The 20,011-nt window shown below is 37.7% G+C and overlaps 2 protein-coding genes across 5 annotated transcripts; both read right to left on the bottom strand.

The window, feature by feature from the left end:
* Positions 1–656: 656 nt before the first annotated feature.
* On the bottom strand, positions 657–5,863 carry LOC147515367 (uncharacterized). The gene is made up of 5 exons (XM_086587101.1): positions 4,589–5,863; positions 4,231–4,482; positions 3,576–3,656; positions 1,510–2,181; positions 657–1,032 (listed from the first exon to the last, which is right to left on the bottom strand). Exons 1-5 carry the CDS (start codon positions 5,861–5,863, stop codon positions 976–978), a joined length of 2,337 nt encoding a protein of 778 aa, XP_086443227.1. The 3' UTR covers positions 657–975.
* Positions 5,409–20,011, bottom strand: LOC147515366 (uncharacterized protein At2g33490-like). 4 transcript variants are annotated; one of them, XM_086587118.1, is made up of 12 exons: positions 19,625–19,992; positions 16,260–16,332; positions 15,783–15,857; positions 11,703–11,764; positions 11,529–11,597; positions 10,171–10,199; positions 9,888–10,095; positions 9,560–9,790; positions 9,259–9,312; positions 8,702–8,975; positions 7,967–8,584; positions 5,409–6,144 (listed from the first exon to the last, which is right to left on the bottom strand). In XM_086587118.1, the coding sequence occupies exons 1-12, from the start codon at positions 19,772–19,774 to the stop codon at positions 6,032–6,034; spliced, it is 1,956 nt and encodes a 651-aa protein (XP_086443244.1). In that variant the 5' UTR covers positions 19,775–19,992; the 3' UTR covers positions 5,409–6,031. The 4 variants fall into 4 exon arrangements, with proteins under 4 accessions (XP_086443244.1, XP_086443233.1, XP_086443247.1 ...); XM_086587121.1 differs by lacking the exon at positions 5,409–6,144 and adding an exon at positions 7,141–7,372; XM_086587107.1 differs by having other exon boundaries at positions 7,967–8,975; positions 19,625–20,010.

Here is a 20,011-nt window from a genome sequence, read left to right as displayed (position 1 = left end):
CTATCTAAATTGCAATTGTAAGGTTTTTGAATCAAAGGAAGTTCCAACGGCATGCATCCAACCATGCTCGAACAGATAATCCATCTCCAATGCGCCAATTACCATACATATACTTGTATATTGACAATTACCATGGAATGGATTAATCAATATTGTGTTTATTTTGTTCACCCTGGCCCAAAAATTTAAGAGTACCATTTTCCGGCACACAATGTATGACCGAACTCATTCTCAGCTACACATTCCTGTCCATTACTCTGTCATTCTTCCATTCCTTTCCAGCCAGACTTGAAGATTGATAAACCTTTCATGAAGGTGCCAAGAGTAGTGATGATTCCAGCCTTAGAACTTTGCCATCAAGGGGTGAATATGATACTTGTTACGAGCCAACAAGGGGTAGACACGTCCCCCTTGTTATTTGCCATCAAAGACACTTCTCAAGGCAAACAGACTAACGAGCTAAAGAACTTTGCCATCAAAGTGGCAGAGCAGTGATTTGTTATGTATATGCAACTTAGCTGGTTAAACATTCTAGCATTGAATTTCATCACACTATTAAGCGAGTGTGTAGAAACATGAGCAAGTTGAACATTGTTACCAACTTACCATCACCAGATTTCAGCACACATCTGCAGGTGAGAACCACTAAAGAGGGCTGAACGATTATTTAGATTGCAATTGAACTCGAAACAAAATAAATAACAAAATGAGGTGGGTAGGAGTGTATGGTACTATGGTAGACCATTCTTCTGGCCTACGACAACAACTACCATAACTTTTTAAATTAACTAAAGTATAATTTACAAGAGCAATTCGAGTTGTGAAACCACAAAGAATTGTTCCAAAAGACGTGGAGATCTTTACAGGTGAAATGGGATTGATGAGCCATCAGAACTAGATGACTTCGGAATGAAGGTGAATATTTACATTTGTTGCGAGGACCAGGACTCTGTGGAAGGAGACCATCTGGACCTGTCAGTTAATGATGTCGAAGTATTTTGGATCTTCAGGAAAATGGTAGTCCACATTTAGCTGCAATGACACAACCACGCAATACATCAGATACTGTCAAAGGAAGACAGAGACAATACTTTTTTTCTCCATTCTTTAGGTAAATAAATTCGTAATTGGATCTGTGGAGAAAAAGAAACATGCCAAGATGAACAGGAAAATTATCTCACTTGGTCGATATCATTCCTGTGGCCTTACTATTCTACTTTCTAAATGATCCGAGAGAAGTAACTTTTTAAGTAGCATGTCTCATGCAAATTTTTAAACCCACTGATTTTAACAGACCTTACTGATTTTAACTGATTTTCCTACTGAAATGGTCCTACACCCCAACCATACATGAAAAAACATGGTTTTGCAACATGCAACATCAACCATTATTACCATTGCCATAGTCCATAACAGAAGGTGGTTTCTTTAGCATTCTAGTCTCTCTTTACCAATTAAAAGTGATCAACGCCAAGGTAATGTCTTTTTTAAAAAAGTTAAGCCACATACCTTGCCCTCATCTGCATCTGAATGTCGTTGGGGAAACACAACCCTCAAATCGTTGTACAAGTAGAAGCGCCGCTCCCTTTCGACATCCATGAAATTTTTTTCTGGGGCAGACAAAGGATCAGATTTACACCTTTGGACTGACCTTGAAGGTTTCTTAGGATGCAGGCACAAAAAACGGAGATGAAGAGCATAACGCAAAACACCAGCACCAGTGGTATTCTCATTGACCTTAACAGAACTATAATCATATTTGTTCTCACTCTTATGGCTGTAATCCTTCCCGTCAGTCTTCATACCTTCATAACTGATGAAATCATTTACCTCATCCATATTTGCAGTAAGATCAAAGCAAATCAACTCTGCGAGATGATCCTCCTGTGAAGAGAGCGGGAGGCTCATCTCTTGTTTACTTCGGGATTCATTGGACCTAGAGTTAGCAGTGTAAATACAACACATCGAATTGGAGATGCCAGATCCTAAAACTTGAGAGCTTTTTTTTTTACATTCTACGGTGTGTACAGAGTCTAATCCATTGATATTGCTAGGTTGCCTGCACAACTTTACAGCATGACTTCTCTTTAAATCTGAACTAGTCTTGATTTCATTTCTAGGGTCGACACCGCTGCTTACTGCTTTAGAAGAAGCCAAAGTGACCTTTTGGCGCAAGAAAGTCTGGTTTGATAAAACAATGATTCAGTAATACAATCATTCGTAAAAAGAACCATAACATAACATTACATGGTAAAAGTAGATAACATAACAACTTATTCTAAAATGAGTTACAGAATAATCCTATTTACAAGAGACTTCAAAAGATTTTTATGCTATGCCCCAAGCATCAAGCATCCCTTAGCAATGTTAATGAATGGCGCACATATCCACTAGCAATGTTACAATTAATTTATGTATGTCCAATAACGTACTTGTGTTAAAGTTCTTTTTCTAATGGAACATTTCCCAAGGGGGTGCAAAAGGCAGAATCCCCAACCATGTTGCTCACCGATGCCCCATTGGGGATTTGGGACCATCGCCCCAAACACGAATTTTTTCAAAATGTAAGAAATCGTATATAAAAGTTTGTGAGAGAAACCATATATTCTTTTCTCTCTACTTCTCCATATTTTCGTCTTCTTCTCTTATTGAATTAAAAATATATATTTCAACTATACCAACAGCCCAAACAAGTCCAAGCATAAGGTTTCAACTTTCAACATAGGAGACCAATATAATTCTTTAAATCAAAGTAGCAACAAAGCCACAAGCTTCAAACCAGGAAATTCTTCTTCTGGGCAAAACGTGGTGCCAGCAAACCAGCTTCATTTTAATGCCTTAACAGGCATTCATCCCTTTCGGGGCGGGACGTTATTGGATAGGACCATGTGCCAATGCCCTTACTTGATAGGACCACATCATTCCCCAAACTGGTCCAATGAGATATAGGACCGAGTTTCTTTAGGGCCGGACCACTGGCACAACTCGGGAGGTTGGTTAAGGCACATGACCTTTTGGGGCTTATCCCACATCAAATTGTACTGTCCAAACAGTCCTGATTTGGTCCACGTAAACCCCAAATGTGCCAGTAAAGAAGAGCCATGCCACATCTATGCTGGCATAGGCCAAATTTGAGCCAAGTCTGTAAGTCAAGTAAAAGCCAGACATTTCTAGACAGATTAGATATATCTATCAAGTAGTTTGTCTATTTAAAACAAGATATCAACTCGAGTTAAGGCCAAGTCTGAACTCACCCCAGGTCACGTGGGTTAGTGACTCTCTGAAAGCCAATAGTCAGAGAACCCATTAGGCAATATGCTGCATATCTTAATCCAACATTTAGGACAGTATTATCATCTACCAAGTAAAATCTGTTAAATAAAACTCTGGAAAAAAAACTGAGGTCAAATCCAAATCTGAGCTCATCCAGAGTCACTCAAGTGCTGCAACTTGATGAAAGTAGCTCCTCAGTAAGATTGGCTGAACAATTGTACAATGCTTCGGAGAAAAATAGTCAAACAAGTATTTAATGACCGAGATTTCAGATATTATTTATGAGGTTTCCCATAACCTACCTTGGTTCCAGCTGGCATGTCACTCAAATTATAGTTGCAAAAGAATGTGTGCAAAGGTGTCTTCTCTGGATTACTAAGAACCTGTGGAACCAAATAATTTGTCAAAATAGAAGCAGCAAGTAATTCATGCTTGTACATATATTTCTAAAGTCTAAACCCAAAGCACAAAACTTAAACTGCTCCACAATAAGAATCTCTTGCAATATCCTCACTATTCATATTAAGATGCTGAACTTATTAGGCATGTTCTTACACATTATGACCCAGGAACATCATCAATGAATCACTATATTTTCATTTCTCCCTTTTTATTCTGATTGGTTTAATAACTCACTACTTTACATTCAAATATCAACGCAAAGAAGCATAAAGAAGGAAAATTAACTACCACAGTAAGTTTGAAATATTTTCTTTGGAAGATGAATATAGGGAACAAGTTTGGTAGCTAAGAGGAGTGGTTGAGGTCTCGAACTCTCGTCCAAGCAACTTGGACAGAATATCTTGATGGTAAACGCAATTAAAATTATTCAAAGTAACATTATTAACTGAATTTTCCTTCTCACAAGATTGCACAATACCAACAAAATCGTGCATGATGTCCAGCACATAATTAAATTGTACACCAATCAGTATTAGGGGCTAAAATAATTTGTACCAGTTGTATGCATCCTTTCATGGGGATACGCAGGCGGCTCTTGGAAGCTAAAGAATCATCATTGCTAAGACTTCTCTTCAGCTTCGGCTCTTTCCATTTGTTTGATGAGGAATTTCCAGAAAGATCGATAGATGCATAATACAATAAGCAGCTATCGCCATCCACACTAGTTACCGCAAATGGAAGTTTCTGTGATGATGGTGAGAAGCTTCCCCCAGTTACATTTAGAACAGCTAGAAAACCATCAATTCTCTGCATGATAAGAAGCTGGCGAACTAAGAAGTAGCATGAGATATGAAGTTAGAACGCTACAAGGTCACTTTATAGATTTAGAAAGACAAATACTAGATGAACTAACCTGAGAGAGTTTACAAGATGAAAAACGACCAGACAACAGAGATTCCTCAAATGAACCAACCAAGGACCTCCTAACAGACAGCCCACTGAGACTTCTAGTGCATTTACCACACTGAGGGGAAGGCTCTGAATCAGTATCCCAGTGTCGCCCAATTCTAGTGATACTTACAGGGGTGAATGCATCAAATTCTGCACGGGAAACCTCGAGATTTTCAAATGACATGCATGGTATCCTGAACTCCTCTTCTTTCTGGGCAATAACAAAGTCCGATACAGCTCCATTGAGCGACTTTTGCGTGCTCCTAAAGTTTAAAAAACCCTCTCTAACTTCTTTCATGGCATCCCTGCATACTCTTGCAGCTTTCATTCTTTCAGAGAATTTCGGACCAAGAGGTGACAATGAGAGAGGAGGTGATATCACCTTTTCTGGAGATATTGCAATAGCTCCAGTTTGCATTCTTACTTTACTTATTCTCCGAGAGGGATCCAATTCTGGTAAGGATAAACAATGTAAGGTCTCCATGTTCTCAAGCACAGGGCCATCTGTGAAACACAGGGACCTCGTGCAACTGTTTCCATCTAGTGAATCATCCCAGTTTGCGAGTCTAGGTATGGACCAAACTGAAGTTTTCAGATGATTGAGGTTGCCCAATTCACATTTCCTATGGTCTTGGGATATAGATGAACTAACTTCACCACTTAAAGAAGAGGAATCGATCTTAAAACCACCCTTAGGGATTTCTTGAGTATCACCATTTTTTTTATCTAGGCAAAGGATATCATTCAATGAGGACAACAAGCGCTTCCTGACTTGAGGACCATTTAACTCAATATTATTATTATTATCTTCAATGGAAGGAGATACAATAACACAAGTCCCAGAAGTTCCCTCAAACTTATTAAGAAAAGAATCTGATTCTCCTGATCCAAAACCCACAACCCTAGAAAGAGGACTCTGAACATCACGCCCAGATTTGTTAAGAAACCAAACATTCTTATTCTTAAAACCAATTGGCATCCCATGAACACAGATTGCAATGTCAGAAGCACCTTTATTTTTTACCAGCCCAGTACAGTCTTCTGGAAGCTTCAATTGGATATCTACATGGCAAGTACATTGAAAATCCCCTGATAACTTATTTTGCGTGCTTCCACCATGTGATCCATCCCTATCAGAGCTGGTTGTGTCTGCTACCCTAGGTGGGTTCTGTACAAGCGTGCTCAATGATAATGCAGCCTCGTCAGCAAACTCGCTGGGCACTTGAGGCAGTCCCATTACTAAAATTTGCAGCAATCTAAGAAATTCCAAGTCTCTTAATATCTAAGTTGGGCGTTCTTTATTCACTCGATCAAAGCAAGAAACAAATGCAATTCAATCTTCAATCAACTTAATCTGAAGTGAAATTACCCAAAACCTAGCTCAGATTGTGTCGGGAAACCCAAACTACGGTTCAAAATCAAAATCATCGCGTGTGAAGAAACTAGCTCCTGGCTTCCATAGAAGTAGGTAATGAGACACAGTTGATCCATGGTTGTTCAATAAATCAATGCACCAGCCTGCAATGCTACGACACGTTTAGAAATAGAAAAAAAATCAAACAACAGTTTTCTAACCAAATTGCTGCCAAAAGAGTGCAAAAATCAACAACAAACAAAAAGAGGAATAAGAAAACAGAGAAAGTAAAATTCTATCTATAAACTAAGCATTGGTGAATACATCAAAATAAGAGCAATTAATTAATACATATTTAAACTCTTCTTTTAAAATAACGAGGTAAAGAAAATATTGAATCATCCAAAAATCTTCTATACTACGAAAGAAAAAAAAAACCCCGAGAATATGCCAATAACGCACCAGCAGAAGAAGTTGTAATATAATATTAGAAGAATCAGAGGACCATATCATGATGATCCATCAGATAATTCCTCTTCAAAAGATCAACAAACAATTAAATAAACAAAGAAAAATTTCTTGGTTTTCTCCGTTTGGTTGCCTGCTGCTGCTGCAGTTGTTTGTTTTCCGTGCGAATGAAGTTTTATATATGTTTTTTTTACGGCCCCCGAAATATTTTTTAATTAAAAAAAAAAAACACACACCCCAATCCATCCACGGCTCTATCAATCTGCAACCATATCTCATCCATGTTTTCTATTTTTATCTTCTCTCGCCCAACTTGCAACTTGGACCTACATTATTTATTTAGCTTTTGGTGTTGTTTGCATTTGGTCTCTTAGAGACTTAGACTTGATGGTTACTTCACCGCGTTTGATTGCCGTCGAATGGCCAATATTACATACGGACTCAATTTTACCATACATTTATTAGTACATCCCAATTTAAGACAGCTTGGCAGATCCAGAAATGAGATCAACTGCCTAGGACAGTATATAAACTTGACAAAGACAGAGACTCCACGATAGCTGAGAAATGCCTCCGTCCACAGCATTCACCATATTTTTCCTTTTGTTAATCATGGTTCTGCACGCTTAGGCTTGGATGACATTGAAACACATTTAATATTACGTTCAATGTTTCTTTAAGACTACGAGAACTATTGAAGACGATTGATTTGAGCATTATTCACTGGATTTCCTGACATTTCATCATAATTAATTGCCAACAAGAAGCAAAGATCAAAACAATAAACTAAATATTACATAACAGATCATATTTACAGAGCATATAAAACATGACAGCAAAAAGATTTTGCCTCAACTTTAAATGACCAAAACTTAAAAAACACCACTCACAAACTGCAGTGCCACTGCCAAAGTCAATCCTCACCTGCGAACAGCAAGAAAGCAGGTTAATGTTTCAAAAACCAGAAAAGCTTCACCTCTCAACAATCTGTGTTCTACCTAATTAAACAATACATGTAAAACTTCAATGGATTTTAAGAGAAGAAAATCTAGATGTTAGAATGTCAAGGAGCTCAGAGATATTACTTTGACCTGAAACATGGCTTCAGCACTTGGAACACCCAAGTTATTAACTGAAATAATGTCGATGGACATGCTAACCAATCAATCTACAAATGACCAAAATAAACACAGGAGGGGATCCAATTTACTGGATACATTTGATCGTCTAGATTAAGAAATAATTGACTTGAAGCAGGAAAGATTGTCCAACCCATAGCTATTTATATACACCAACCGAGACAACCATACAAGTTTCAAAATTCAAACTTCTGAGGAAATACAATACCAGAAGTGAAAGTAATTGACATACTGAAATCTTGTTATATTCCTCCCAAGTTTATGAAAGCAAACAACTAACATGGTATATGACTACATCAATGGGAACGACTTGAACATATTACATGATGCCTATAACAATCAGCTTGAGGGAGAAGTAGTGAGTAATGGTATTAAGTACCTTTTGGTTGACCAGATTGAGCGACCACTTCAAAAGTTGTTGATGCTGGCTTGACGTTTGCAAGTGATAAAGGTGTCAAAGGAGGTGAAGCAACTCCTTCCGTCCTCACTGGATAGTGAGAATCTTCCATCAGCTTCGCAACATGTAACCCTTTTGCTCTCTGACAACTTGAAGGTATGGAAAAACTACGCGGAACATTCAAAGGAGGTATGGGTAACGGAGATGCTTTATTTGATGTTGTGGATGGCATTTTAATAGTAAACTCTTGACTTCTGGGTCCTAATGGGGCAGAGTGACCAATTAAACCTAAAGGTCTGGTTGATGCTGAACTGACTGGAGGCCTAGGAAGCTCGTGAAGCTCACTTATTTTAGGTGTAGAGATTAAAGGAGGAGACGCACCTGGAGATACTCTTGGAGGGGACGATGCAGGTATTGTAACACGTGGAAGTGCTGCAGAAACCAGCTGCGGATGTTCTATCGAGGCAATAGGACCACTAGCAGATGAAACAGGTTTAGTTGACCACGGTTTACTTGTTAATGGACCAGAGAAAGCATGTCGTTTTATTTTTTTTGAATCAGCTGTACGGGGATCAAGTTGTGGTAGTGAGATCCCTTCACCTAAGGGAGGGGGCAATTTGACGGAGACACTGTTAGTGTTGCTCTCTTTGAGCACAGACTGCATTTTAAAGTTGGGAGCTCCCAACAATTTATCTTCTCTAAAATTCTTTTCATCACCTTTTGGTTCCAGAGGGGATGAATGCCACAAATTATGATTCAAGCTTTTCTGCCTTGCACGGGAAGCTGGATTTGATGATCCTGGCCCTGCTACAACTGAATACTTTGTATCAGTTGGTGTGGGCAAGACATAAGTGTGAAACTTCCTTGTTGATAAAGGTCGCATCTGCCTTATTCTTTCAGCAGGATCAAACTTCTTTTCTGCTAAAATTGGAGCTGACTGGCTGCCTGCCCTAGGCTCTCTACTTGAGGTGTAGAGATTTTCTAGATTATCCTGCAAACATACCAGAAGGCATACGGCATGAATGCTACCAAGTACTTGTTAACAATATGTATCTGAAAAAAAAAATTGTTTACTGTAGTATTTGCCAGTAAGGATAGATTAGTGATGCTCAATCTTAGAAAGAGTTGTTTCAAGGATAGATTAGTAATTAGTAATTAGTAATACCAGATTTCATATACTAAAATGACCCAAAAAAGGTTAAAAAATACATACAACAAATCTAACAAACCCGTTGCTCCAACCATTTTAATTGAAGGGCGGGGAAGGTGTTCACCTGTGCAGCTTCCACAGTTGATACTTGAGGAAATGATAAATCTACTTGATCCAGCTGCATTACAAGGTCCCAATATCAGATAATACAAGTCCAAAAAAGCATTTACATACTCTAAACAGCAGCCATCCCATATTTCTTTTTCTTTTTAAAAGGAAAATTGAAAATACACAAGCACTAAAAAAGAGCTTCAAATATGTAACACAAGGTTAAACTTAACCATCTAGAAATAATAAGTAACCGATAAAGCAACCAATCAGCATGGACAAACATCCTGACTTGAAATAACTAAAAAAACACTCACTTCCATTGAATTCCTTGATGTTGAAGCATCTTGCAACTGATCATTTTGTCCATAGTCAAAACTCAACTCTCCATCATCGTTGGCATCGTATCCATCATCATCGTAAACATCCTCCCCATCATCATCCTCAAGTCCACTAAAATGGTAATCAATATGTTGTTGTTCAGCAACCAGATTTACATGTGGCTCAACTGCCTCAAGAGACCTAAGACCCTTCCTGAACAAATTCAACTGTTTTCAAGTAACAAACAATTAAAAGATGTGTATCAGTATTCGAATCAAAAAAATTAATACTCTTGACAAAAGGAAATTTTTGGTAGAATAAAACCTGAGCAGCATGGTGCCGAGCTGCTTGAGTTAGAAGACTGCGGGACTGCCCTTGCTTTAGTGACTTTAGACGAAAAACAAATAAGGTTGCCTCCTCGTCATATTCATCATGAGCTGTTTGCAACTGCATAGAGGAAAAAATTTCTCCTTTTGTGCCTCGTGACCTTCCTTTTTCCTTTTGTGCCGCCATCATGTACTCATATACATTTCTGAAGATCGTTACAATAAAAGTGAGAAAAAGCTCATTTCAGGAGGCAGAAAAGCTACAAAGGAAAGATGCAGACCTTTTTTCATCACACTGTCGCTTCATCACCTGGGGCAGAAAACAAAAGAAACAACATTGACCACAAATTGAATAAGTAGTTCATCTATCTCCATAAGTAAACTACATACAGAAGTTCAAGGAATAAATTGACATTGAAGGACACAAACAGTTTCCTGCGCATACACATTGAAGCAGTAGTAAATTGTTTATATTCATGTTTGTGCACAAGTGTATGCAACTATGTGTTGAGAGATGGATAATCAAACATTCAAGAAGATAGACATGCTGGTAGTATACAATATCAGCAGTATTTCATTAGCATCTAGAACCTTCAGATTGCCAAGCAATCTCGAGATCAAACCCACAACACCTGACATCCAATCTTATTTTTCCCTAGAATAGTAGCAAGCCATCAAACAGTAAGGTTTTTGAAAAAACATTTTAAGCCAGAGATCAAGGCACTCGAAAAAATGACACAAACTTGGTGCAGTGAGGTATAGGTTCTGCCAATTTAATTCTTAAAATCAGCTAATGTCTGAGATTGAAAGCTAACAAGCACCATTTTCACTCTTGAAAGATATATCATCAAATATTCAAATCTCCTCTGATTCATTCTCTCACATTCTGCAGTCTTCTTTTGACGAACATTGTCAAACATAACCAAGAAACTGAAACTTTTAGGAGTGCCCGTGTATTACAGGAACGTAGGTGTATCATGTTCTCTCAATTTCCTCTTACTGTTCTATGAGGTAGAAGGCCAGCGCCCCCAGGGGCATCCGGCACGTGAGAACCTCCAAACCAACACCTTTTGTAACCCCCCCGGACAAATGATGAAATGTGTTTCTGCCACATGGCACACCATTACGGCCCTTTAAATTTATGCATCTACAATTGGTTTCCCTTATACTTCTTGAAGTAGTTAAATGAAGGGTAAGTCAAATCATTTAAAACAAAAGATCTTACAAACAATTGAAACCTGAACCAGAAATACTGCATCTAGGAATAGCAAGAAATGAAATGTGCAAATATTGTCCGTCACCTTGAGGTCAGATGCTCACATCATCACATGAGGAGCCTTAGGTACAATTACCATGGAACAGGCACACCATGGCACCAACAAGGTAAGGCTTATGGGGAGTAAAATATGAAGAAATACATCTTGAAAAATTAATTTAACTAATGTTCCGCCTCACACTTTGTAGAAGCTATGCATTTTAAGTGCATCACAAGTTGTTCCACAAGGATGTATACAACAGAAACAGCTTAACCTAATAAATTTAACAACTTCAACTATAGTTTTTCTTTTCATTATTTGGCAAGTAACATGTATTTATTAATACAACAACTTTCACATATTAAAGTAAATAGTTCACAAACCTCCACTGTCCGAAGTTCATTGAGGAGAGACTCTGATGGGGTTGTTATTGTCTTTGAAATATGAGAACGCTGAATAGGCAAACTAGAGGTCAGTAGCCAAAACAAAAGCATTAAGTTTAACAAATCATTGCACAAGGGATGCTGAAAGTTTTACAGTAAAAGGATAATACTGACATAGCTATCAACAAGTTTCTGAAGCTCAAACTGCACTTTTCCTAACATCAAGAGAACTCTACCTGCAAGTGAACAATGAAAATTCAGAGCATAATCGAACAATTTTTTTTTTATGACAACTAAAATTTATTGATTAAGATGAAAAGGGATACAAATGTGAGAGAGATTCTCACTAACAAGGTGCAACCAGTTATCCACTGGAAGACCAAAATCCTAACCAAGACCTAAAGCCCGTTCTAAAGAACTCCTTCAAAACAATTACGCCCCCTACGACCCAAATACAAGCTCCCAACTAACCATCCAAACGCTAGCAAATTTGACATCACCAGCAATAAATGCAGTTAGTCTACACGATCATCTTCATGTTCCCTCTCTATGATAGGCGGATTAGTGTCCAAATCAAGCCCCAGAGTGTGCTCAATCCCTCACTCCTTTTTGTTATTTCCATGTATTTCCCCAAAAGGTTTTTCAAATCATGTTCTTCCCAGACCAGACGATATCCCCAAAAGTCCCTGCTAAAGACACAACCATGTACTTGATCCAATCGCGAGAGTCGTCAGTGTTTTAGCAAATTCTACTCGCAATATCACCAACATTTCCTTCATTAAGATTTTCATTTTGTCCTCCAAAGGTGATCATCCAACACAGTACTGCGAATTGAGCCAGGCTCTACCCCTACAGTACCACTACTAGATAACTCAACACCACCCCCTCATGATATGTCACTAAAAATAGCACCATCGCCTAGCGCCTAGCTCAGTCTCACCCACTCCTTCGATAGCCACCTCACCACCTTCCACAATACCCAGTAACACCTACATGTTTTGCTCACTTGCCTCGCCCATGTTTTTTTCACCTTCATTGCTAGTTCTCCCTTCTAATTGTCCACTAAAACCCGCATCGTTTGGACTGGTACCTCCTTCTATACCGCCAACAACCCATGGTTATTGTTGTTACTGGTTCAACAAGAGAAGGATGTTTATACTGAGCTTCACCTTCCACAGTCACCCCAAAGTCTGCTTCACTGCCTCGCTCAAATACCAGTATTGATGTACTCCACTGCAAATTAGCACTCCTTACTGCTCTCTCCAACTTATCTATCTTCTTCATCCACCTGTCTCCTATAAACTCGTCGACTCTTGCGTGAAGATTTTTGTACCTCTTTTTTCTCTTTGATCTTGTTGGCCAAGATGTCCAACTGATCCAAAAGACCCATACCCATATGGCCCAAAGACCCCAACATTAATCTCATCTAGCCCACAGCCCAGCCCACTTCTCTTGCCCCATTAGAAGATGGATCTGAACTTACCCACTGATTTATATACCCAGTGCCCTTTTCACCTGAGCCTGGGCCTTTGCTATATCCCACATCTCGACTAACTTCATCTGGACCGATTTCTTTATCCCCCAGATCTCCAGCTCGTGACCCACCAACAATACTACCACCTTTCCCTTTGTCCCTTTATGAGTGCCAAGAGTCAGATATGGACTGCTCATGTTCAAATTCATATTGTACCCAGTTTTAGTCAACTTTACAGCCCATATTCACTTCCTTCTCCCTTGTACTTTGAATGCCAGGTGTTGCATTGATAGTGGCTCCATTCAAATTAAAGCTAGACAAAACTTTTGGGGCCTCTGCCATACCCAGCACGTTTCCAACTGCTGTGTTTTGGTCCTCCAATCCTAGTGCTCCACGGCTTTCTGTCCTTGCCCTCTCACCTACATCTGGCACCTCATCATCTTCCTCCCTCCTCCTGGTGCCCTGGTTTGGGTACTCAATGCAGTATTCTTCAATTTAATCGATATCCAAATACAATTTTCTTTAAACACCATGTTTTCTTTCCCTGCTCAGTCCCTCTTCCTTTCTCCTTCAAGATCAACTCTTTCCAGAACTAAGCTTCTCTCCCACACTCTCAGAACACTATTCATCAGTCATCACTGACCATGACTTCCACATCAACCAAGATCTGTTCATCATCCCTGTCTTCTTTCTCTTTCTCTTCCTCCCCCTCCTGATTATTTTCCTGTGAATCTCCTCTCCCCTCTTCTCTCACCCCACCCTCCAAGCTATAGCTCTCTTTTCTCCTCTGATTAACTCGTTCACCTCCCCCATTAACCAGAAATTTATAGTACTTACAGTATCATTAATACTCTGATAATCTAGCAGATTATTGAAATTAGTTAAGCCAAACAATGGCATATTATAACTTGGAAACAAAATGAGTTGAAAAGACAAACTGAACAGGAAAATCAAAATTAGTAACCAAGAAAACTGAAGTACAAATAAACGTAGGTGGAGAACAACTGCAATACAAAACGGTAAATATTCTGTTCTTAACTTCTTATCATGCTACTTGAGATTCAATAAAGCATCTTATCCAACAACAACAGCAAAACCCTTATATGGAAGATCATATCCAATTTCAAAACAGATACCCTACCTTAAATTCGACTCCAAGTAGATTGCATGCTTCCAAGGGAAGGGGCAATAGAAGACATGGTTTGGTGGATACTAAAATGCATGACCACTAATTTTCATATACATGCTTCAAGGGGTAGCTTATGCATCTCTATTTCTACTGTCGTTTCTAGCAAATGAAAAAACCCATGAGCACTTTCCTCTTGCTTTTTCCATAATAAGATTCTCTTACTTCTCCACTAGGTTTCTCAAATACAATTATTATCTTGCTAATCTGTGCAAGGGTTTGCTTCTCAAATTCATTCTCTCAGACAAATAGTGCCCATTTCATGATAAACTCAACATTTGTCTTCGGTTTTTCTCAAGGGTTTAAAACCACATTGTCAACATCCTATGCTCCTACAGTTGAAAGTCATTTGGAGCGCAAATGTAACCTCCCAATGTTGAAAATATAGTGTACAGTTGTGAACTTCTCCCATGACCAGGTTTAGAAAAATGCATGAGAGCCACGGGTTGCTAAGCATCCTAGAGGCTTAAGGTGTGCCTCAGACGCTATTAAGGCGTGAGCCTCAATCACGCCTCAATAGGTAAAAGACTGACTTTTTTATTTTACTTTTGTACAATTTGACAATTTCTGATATGAGAAAGGTTGTTTTATACTTTGAAATTTACTGAGGATAGTTAAGAAATTGAAAAGGAAACTGAGTTTTTAGGGTCTTGAGTTACTCTGCAGTTGAGTTTATAGCACGCCTCAAGGCGCAAGCCTCACTGTGTTTTTTAAGCCACTGCCCATGACTTTCATATAAACAAATTTCTTCTCATTATCCTTTGATTAGTAAAAGAAACTTTTTCCTGTCAAATCTATACAATGACAAAGCATAAGTTGTTGCTAGAGAATGATCATTAGGCTGAAATTAAGGTTCCATTAGTTGCCAATGTCACCATACATCATTTGCACATGTAGAGGAGTAACTTCAGGCAGTTAACCTCACTTCTAAAAAACGCTAGGTGACATCTAGAAGGGCTAGGCGGTTTTTTCCTAATATTTTTATTATGTATAGTCGCACACACCCACTACTTATCAAAATTTACATATTTACAACAATTCAAATATTAAACATTTACAATAACTCAAATTTTGAACACAAACAAAAGTACGTCTTATAAAAAGGTATAAGAGTTGAAGAAAATGACAAGTGAAATCCTCTATCCCATAAATGCTTTGTGGGGAGATTTTTTTTACAATCAACTTGCTCATTCATTTTTAGGTTGATGCTATACAAGCTGTAACTCATTCTGTTTATTAATTTATTTCATAATATTTTTCTTACAACAGTACAATTATTTGGCTTTTTACACACCACCACAAATAATCATCTACGTCTTATGTAGGCATCATCCAGAATGATCTTTACTGCCCATTTGACGGCACTGCTTGGCAGTGACAACATTTGCAATTCAAACAATATGATGGACTTTATATAAATAATTATTAAATATGCATGCTTTATAGAATCTTGTGCTCCCTTGGTGTCACTTCTCAACTGTTTGGTTGAGCAAGTGAACCTTGAGTAGGACTTAGCCAAAGCATGTTGCAGTAAATGCAGCAGTTATTTGTTTATAATATTGCAAGAGCAATAATAAAATGTCAATTCACCTACCGCTTTCCTCATCGTCATTTAATGCAGTTTTTTCAAGTAGACAAGCTCCCATCTCCCGAAGTGACACTGAGAATTCTGAAAGCAGATAGAGTTAAGTTAGAATACAGGATATGCAGGGAGTAATCCTGGTTACTAAAGACTCAACCCATCTTACATGGAACACCAATTAAAAGTTGGAGAAAGGTTATCAAAGTTTAACCTATTTCAGGGGATGACTTGAGCGATTAATGCCACCTCATATTAATGCAAGGGGAGATGAAAATAACTGAAACAAAGTCTGACTTCCTAACAACTCCTATTTGTATCCGAGTCAACTTAGAGGGCTCAGAGTATATTGGGAAAAATAAGTAACTAATCCTTTCATTAGGAAATAGTATATTAAACTTAGCCCTAAAAATTGTACAGTGAATTAGAAAGGAGCAAATAGAAGAGTCCAACTTTGCTGTGTATGCATGTTGAGAAAATTTAAAGATGTACCATATGCGCTGTTTGCTGTTGCAGCAGCTGCAGAAAGTAAAGTATCATAACAGTTTCTCATGTCTTGCATATCCTGCCACAAAAAAAAAGAACAGTCAACTTACGAAACAAACAAATTAAATGTAAAAACACGAGAAAAAATATTTAATATCTATAATGAGGCAAGAAATCAAGACAAAGTCTGTCTATAAAAGGCAACAGATAGATTAAATATAACAGAAAATTACAAGATACTAATTTTATATAAGCAAAAGTTAACATGTTAATAAAATCAAAGGGGATACATTAAACTAATGTCATTAGCCTCCAACAAATTTCATAACCCCAAAATGACCATCTCAAATCTTTGCCCATTGTGCAATGTGATGGAAGAAAAAATTGACCATCTTCTTGTGAGTTGCCCACTAGCTAGCGAAGTATGGAATCTATTCTTTCATTCTATAAACCTCAGGATCCCTATCAAGTTTAAAGAGGCCTTGTTGAAGGAATTGATTGTGGATCCACTATCAAGCGGGGCTAGACTAGTGGATCATATTCTAAGTGCTATTGTGTGGACTTTATGGAAGGAGAGAAACTTGAGAATCTTTGAGCATAAAGAGAAAGAATTGAGGTCAAAGAGGTGTTATCTCATCGGCTTAATGCGTGTCCAAGGTGTTGGGGTGAGGAGACACTTTGAGAACAGGGCGTTATCAGTAAAGGAGGTCATCATCTCAATTAAACGCTTAATATTTCTTTGGTCAAAGATTTGAGAGACATGGAGGGATACACCTTTTGGGCTATTTGTGTTCCGTTGGGAGTCTTTGTGTCGCTTGTTGTAAATGATTATAGTCTGTTTGTTTGTTTGTTGCTTTTCTCTGTTTCCTTTATTGCCTTCGAACAGGACATCTCATCCTATATTCTCTCCTAACTTTATAATACGAAATATCTACTTTACGGATCCAAAATAGAAAGCTATTGGGATGCGGAATATGATGATTTTATTAGCAATTGGGATACTCTTGCAATTTGAGGATTTGATTCGGTGTGATACTATGATCCAATAGGGTGATTCTACTTAAGATCATTAGCTGTAATTTGTAACATGTTATTATTGAATGAGTAACTTGAACTTTACCGATTAAGGAAACCAGAAAGACCACAAAAGGACCCAACAATACAACCACCAACTCAAACCCTACCGCAACCACCACCCAGCCGAGCCACCACTTGCACCCATATCTATTCTTCAACAGCTAACCCGTGATAAGAGATAACTAAAACTCCTTATCCCCGTCCTTGACCCATGCTTCATCAGAATCCCCAGTCCAGCTTCTCCTCATCCTCATCGTCAAATAGACTGTTGAAATCATTGCTCCCATTTGGAGTGAAACCTCACATTCTCACCCTTGCCCACCATCTCCTTTCCTATGTGCTCTAAACAAATTAGCTGCAGGATAGTTACCTAAAATCAAGCACCCAAAGAAGTACCTGATACTTACGGAAATAAACTAAAGTCGAGCACAAAATGTTGGATCATATTTCAACCTATATTTGACACTTACAATTTATTCCCTTACACTCTTTATCCTCGCTAAAGGTGGGATTTGATCCCAAGAACCTGGGCCAAACCTCCCAAGGCTTCACCAGTAGGCCACTAGACACCTTCAAAATAACAAATAAATGATCATTCAGCTTAAACATTATAAATAAATTATCCTCAACGCTGTTTTCCCTAAAATCCCGTGGTAGAAGACTGAAGACCATGGAAAATTTGGTGCCTTGTTCATGGTACACAACCATTGTCACCAAGTTCGGCATTTTTTTGAAAAAAACGCGTTTAAAACCCGAGATATTGGCAAGGCGTCTGGTTCCAGTTTAAAACCCGGGTTTTTCAAAAAAACCCGTTTTAAACGTTTTAAACGCGTTTTAAACTTAAAAAACGTTTAAAACCCGAGATTTTGAAAATCTCCCGTTTAAATTTTTTTTTTTTTAATCTAAAAGAAAACACGAAGAAGAAAAGGGGTTTTGGAGTTTACCTTTTTGAAGAGTGGGCGTTAGATTGACTTATTGAGACAGTTTTATTTTGTTTTGGACTATTAATAATTAATTATAAATTTTAAAGTTATTAACTTATTTGTAGAACTTGATTATGCCATTATGGTTGGTAATTAGTAGTATCTTATTTAGAGTCGTATTTTTGTACTGAATCTAAAACTTCTAGTATTTGGATGAGTAATGATAATTTCATATTTTCATGTATTTGAATTTTCTTTCATTTGTATTATTTTTATTTTTATTTTATGTGTCAATTCTTTTTTCCACTCTAATAAAAAAATCAAATTCTTTATCTATTATATTTTTTATCATCGGTTTTTACCGTTTCTTTTACGTATTGTACGTATTATACGTTTTAAACCCGTTTTTTATGCCCCACGTTTTTTTACGCTTTTTTTCCGTTTTTTTCCCAAGACGTTTCGTTTAAAACACGAACTAAGTTTTTTTCAAACACACCGTTTTAAACCCGTACCGTACTTGGTGACAATGATAACACAACTACACATGCTTAATCCATTTTTCATTATCTTGATGTTGGTAGATAAAAGAATTTGTTAAAGCAGCTTAATGTACACCACGAAATAGGTGGTGACCAAGAACCGACATCATCCCAACTAGGCTGGCACCCCTACGGAAGTTATTATTTGCTATCCCAAGGACCAAGGTGATCTCCTCAGTGAGGTGATAAGGAAACTGAAGAACATGTGAGCATGCCACAGAAAGAAAAATAATCAAACAACTCTACAAAACTACAAAACTCCCAAATGAAAGTATCTAAGCACCAGCACATCACAGGACAGTAGCATATTTTCCTTCCAATTCCCTGAAGAATCGGCACACAAGCACATTCAAGATGTCTTTTCCTCTTAGGCAGAGGGTCTACCTTTTTAACGGGTAAAAAGCGTAAAAAGGATCTAAACCCTGAGTTTGTGGGAACTTATCAGCCTAAAATTCACCAAGATTAAGTGCTGCCCTTGCAGAAAACTTGCCTACAACTCCAATAGCAGTCAGTGTGCTGCCTTTACACAGCTTATTGTTCTCACTCGATAATCCACAGATTGTAACAAATATCTAAATACTTAAGGTAACATAGTGTTATTTATCAGTAATCTTGTTTCACATTTGATCAGGTACAAGTCAAAAGTAGGTGTTTCCTATAAACATTTGACTCGAAAGTACAATGCAACATAAGGAACACAAAATGTAGTAATGACAGTCTCCATTCAAGCAACAAGGTTGATCTAACTTGTGAGTTGATAAAAATGTTTCCTTTAACTTCAAAAAATAAAAAATAAAAACTTGACTACTTAATCATAATTCAAATAGTTTACCTGAGTAGCTTGAGCAAGCTCATCAAGCTGTGCAACAGGATTGTTGAGGAGATCTCTTTTATTATCTCTAATAACATCACTTTTATTATTATTATTATTATTATTATGATGTACAGCAAATCCTCGCAGTTTCTTCAAAGAAGACTTCATTTGTAACCAAAAAAAAATAAAAAAAAAAAATCAATTAATTGAACAAGAAGAAAAATAAATGGGTTCCCTTTTTTTATTGTTGTTGTTGTTGTTGTGTGTGAAGAAGAAGAAGAGTCTCTCTCTCTCTGTCTGTCTGTTAGGTCAAAATGGGAAAAGAAGAAAAAAAATGAAGCCGTGACTTTGACGATAATACAATTTCAGGTTGGGTTTCTTTCTTTTTTGTTTCTTTTTTGTTTC

This window comes from Coptis chinensis, chromosome 2 (assembly GCF_015680905.1).
Source record: "Coptis chinensis isolate HL-2020 chromosome 2, ASM1568090v1, whole genome shotgun sequence".
NCBI lineage: Eukaryota > Viridiplantae > Streptophyta > Magnoliopsida > Ranunculales > Ranunculaceae > Coptis > Coptis chinensis.
Note: the sequence above shows the minus strand (reverse complement) of the source record. Positions and strands in the feature narration are given on the sequence as shown.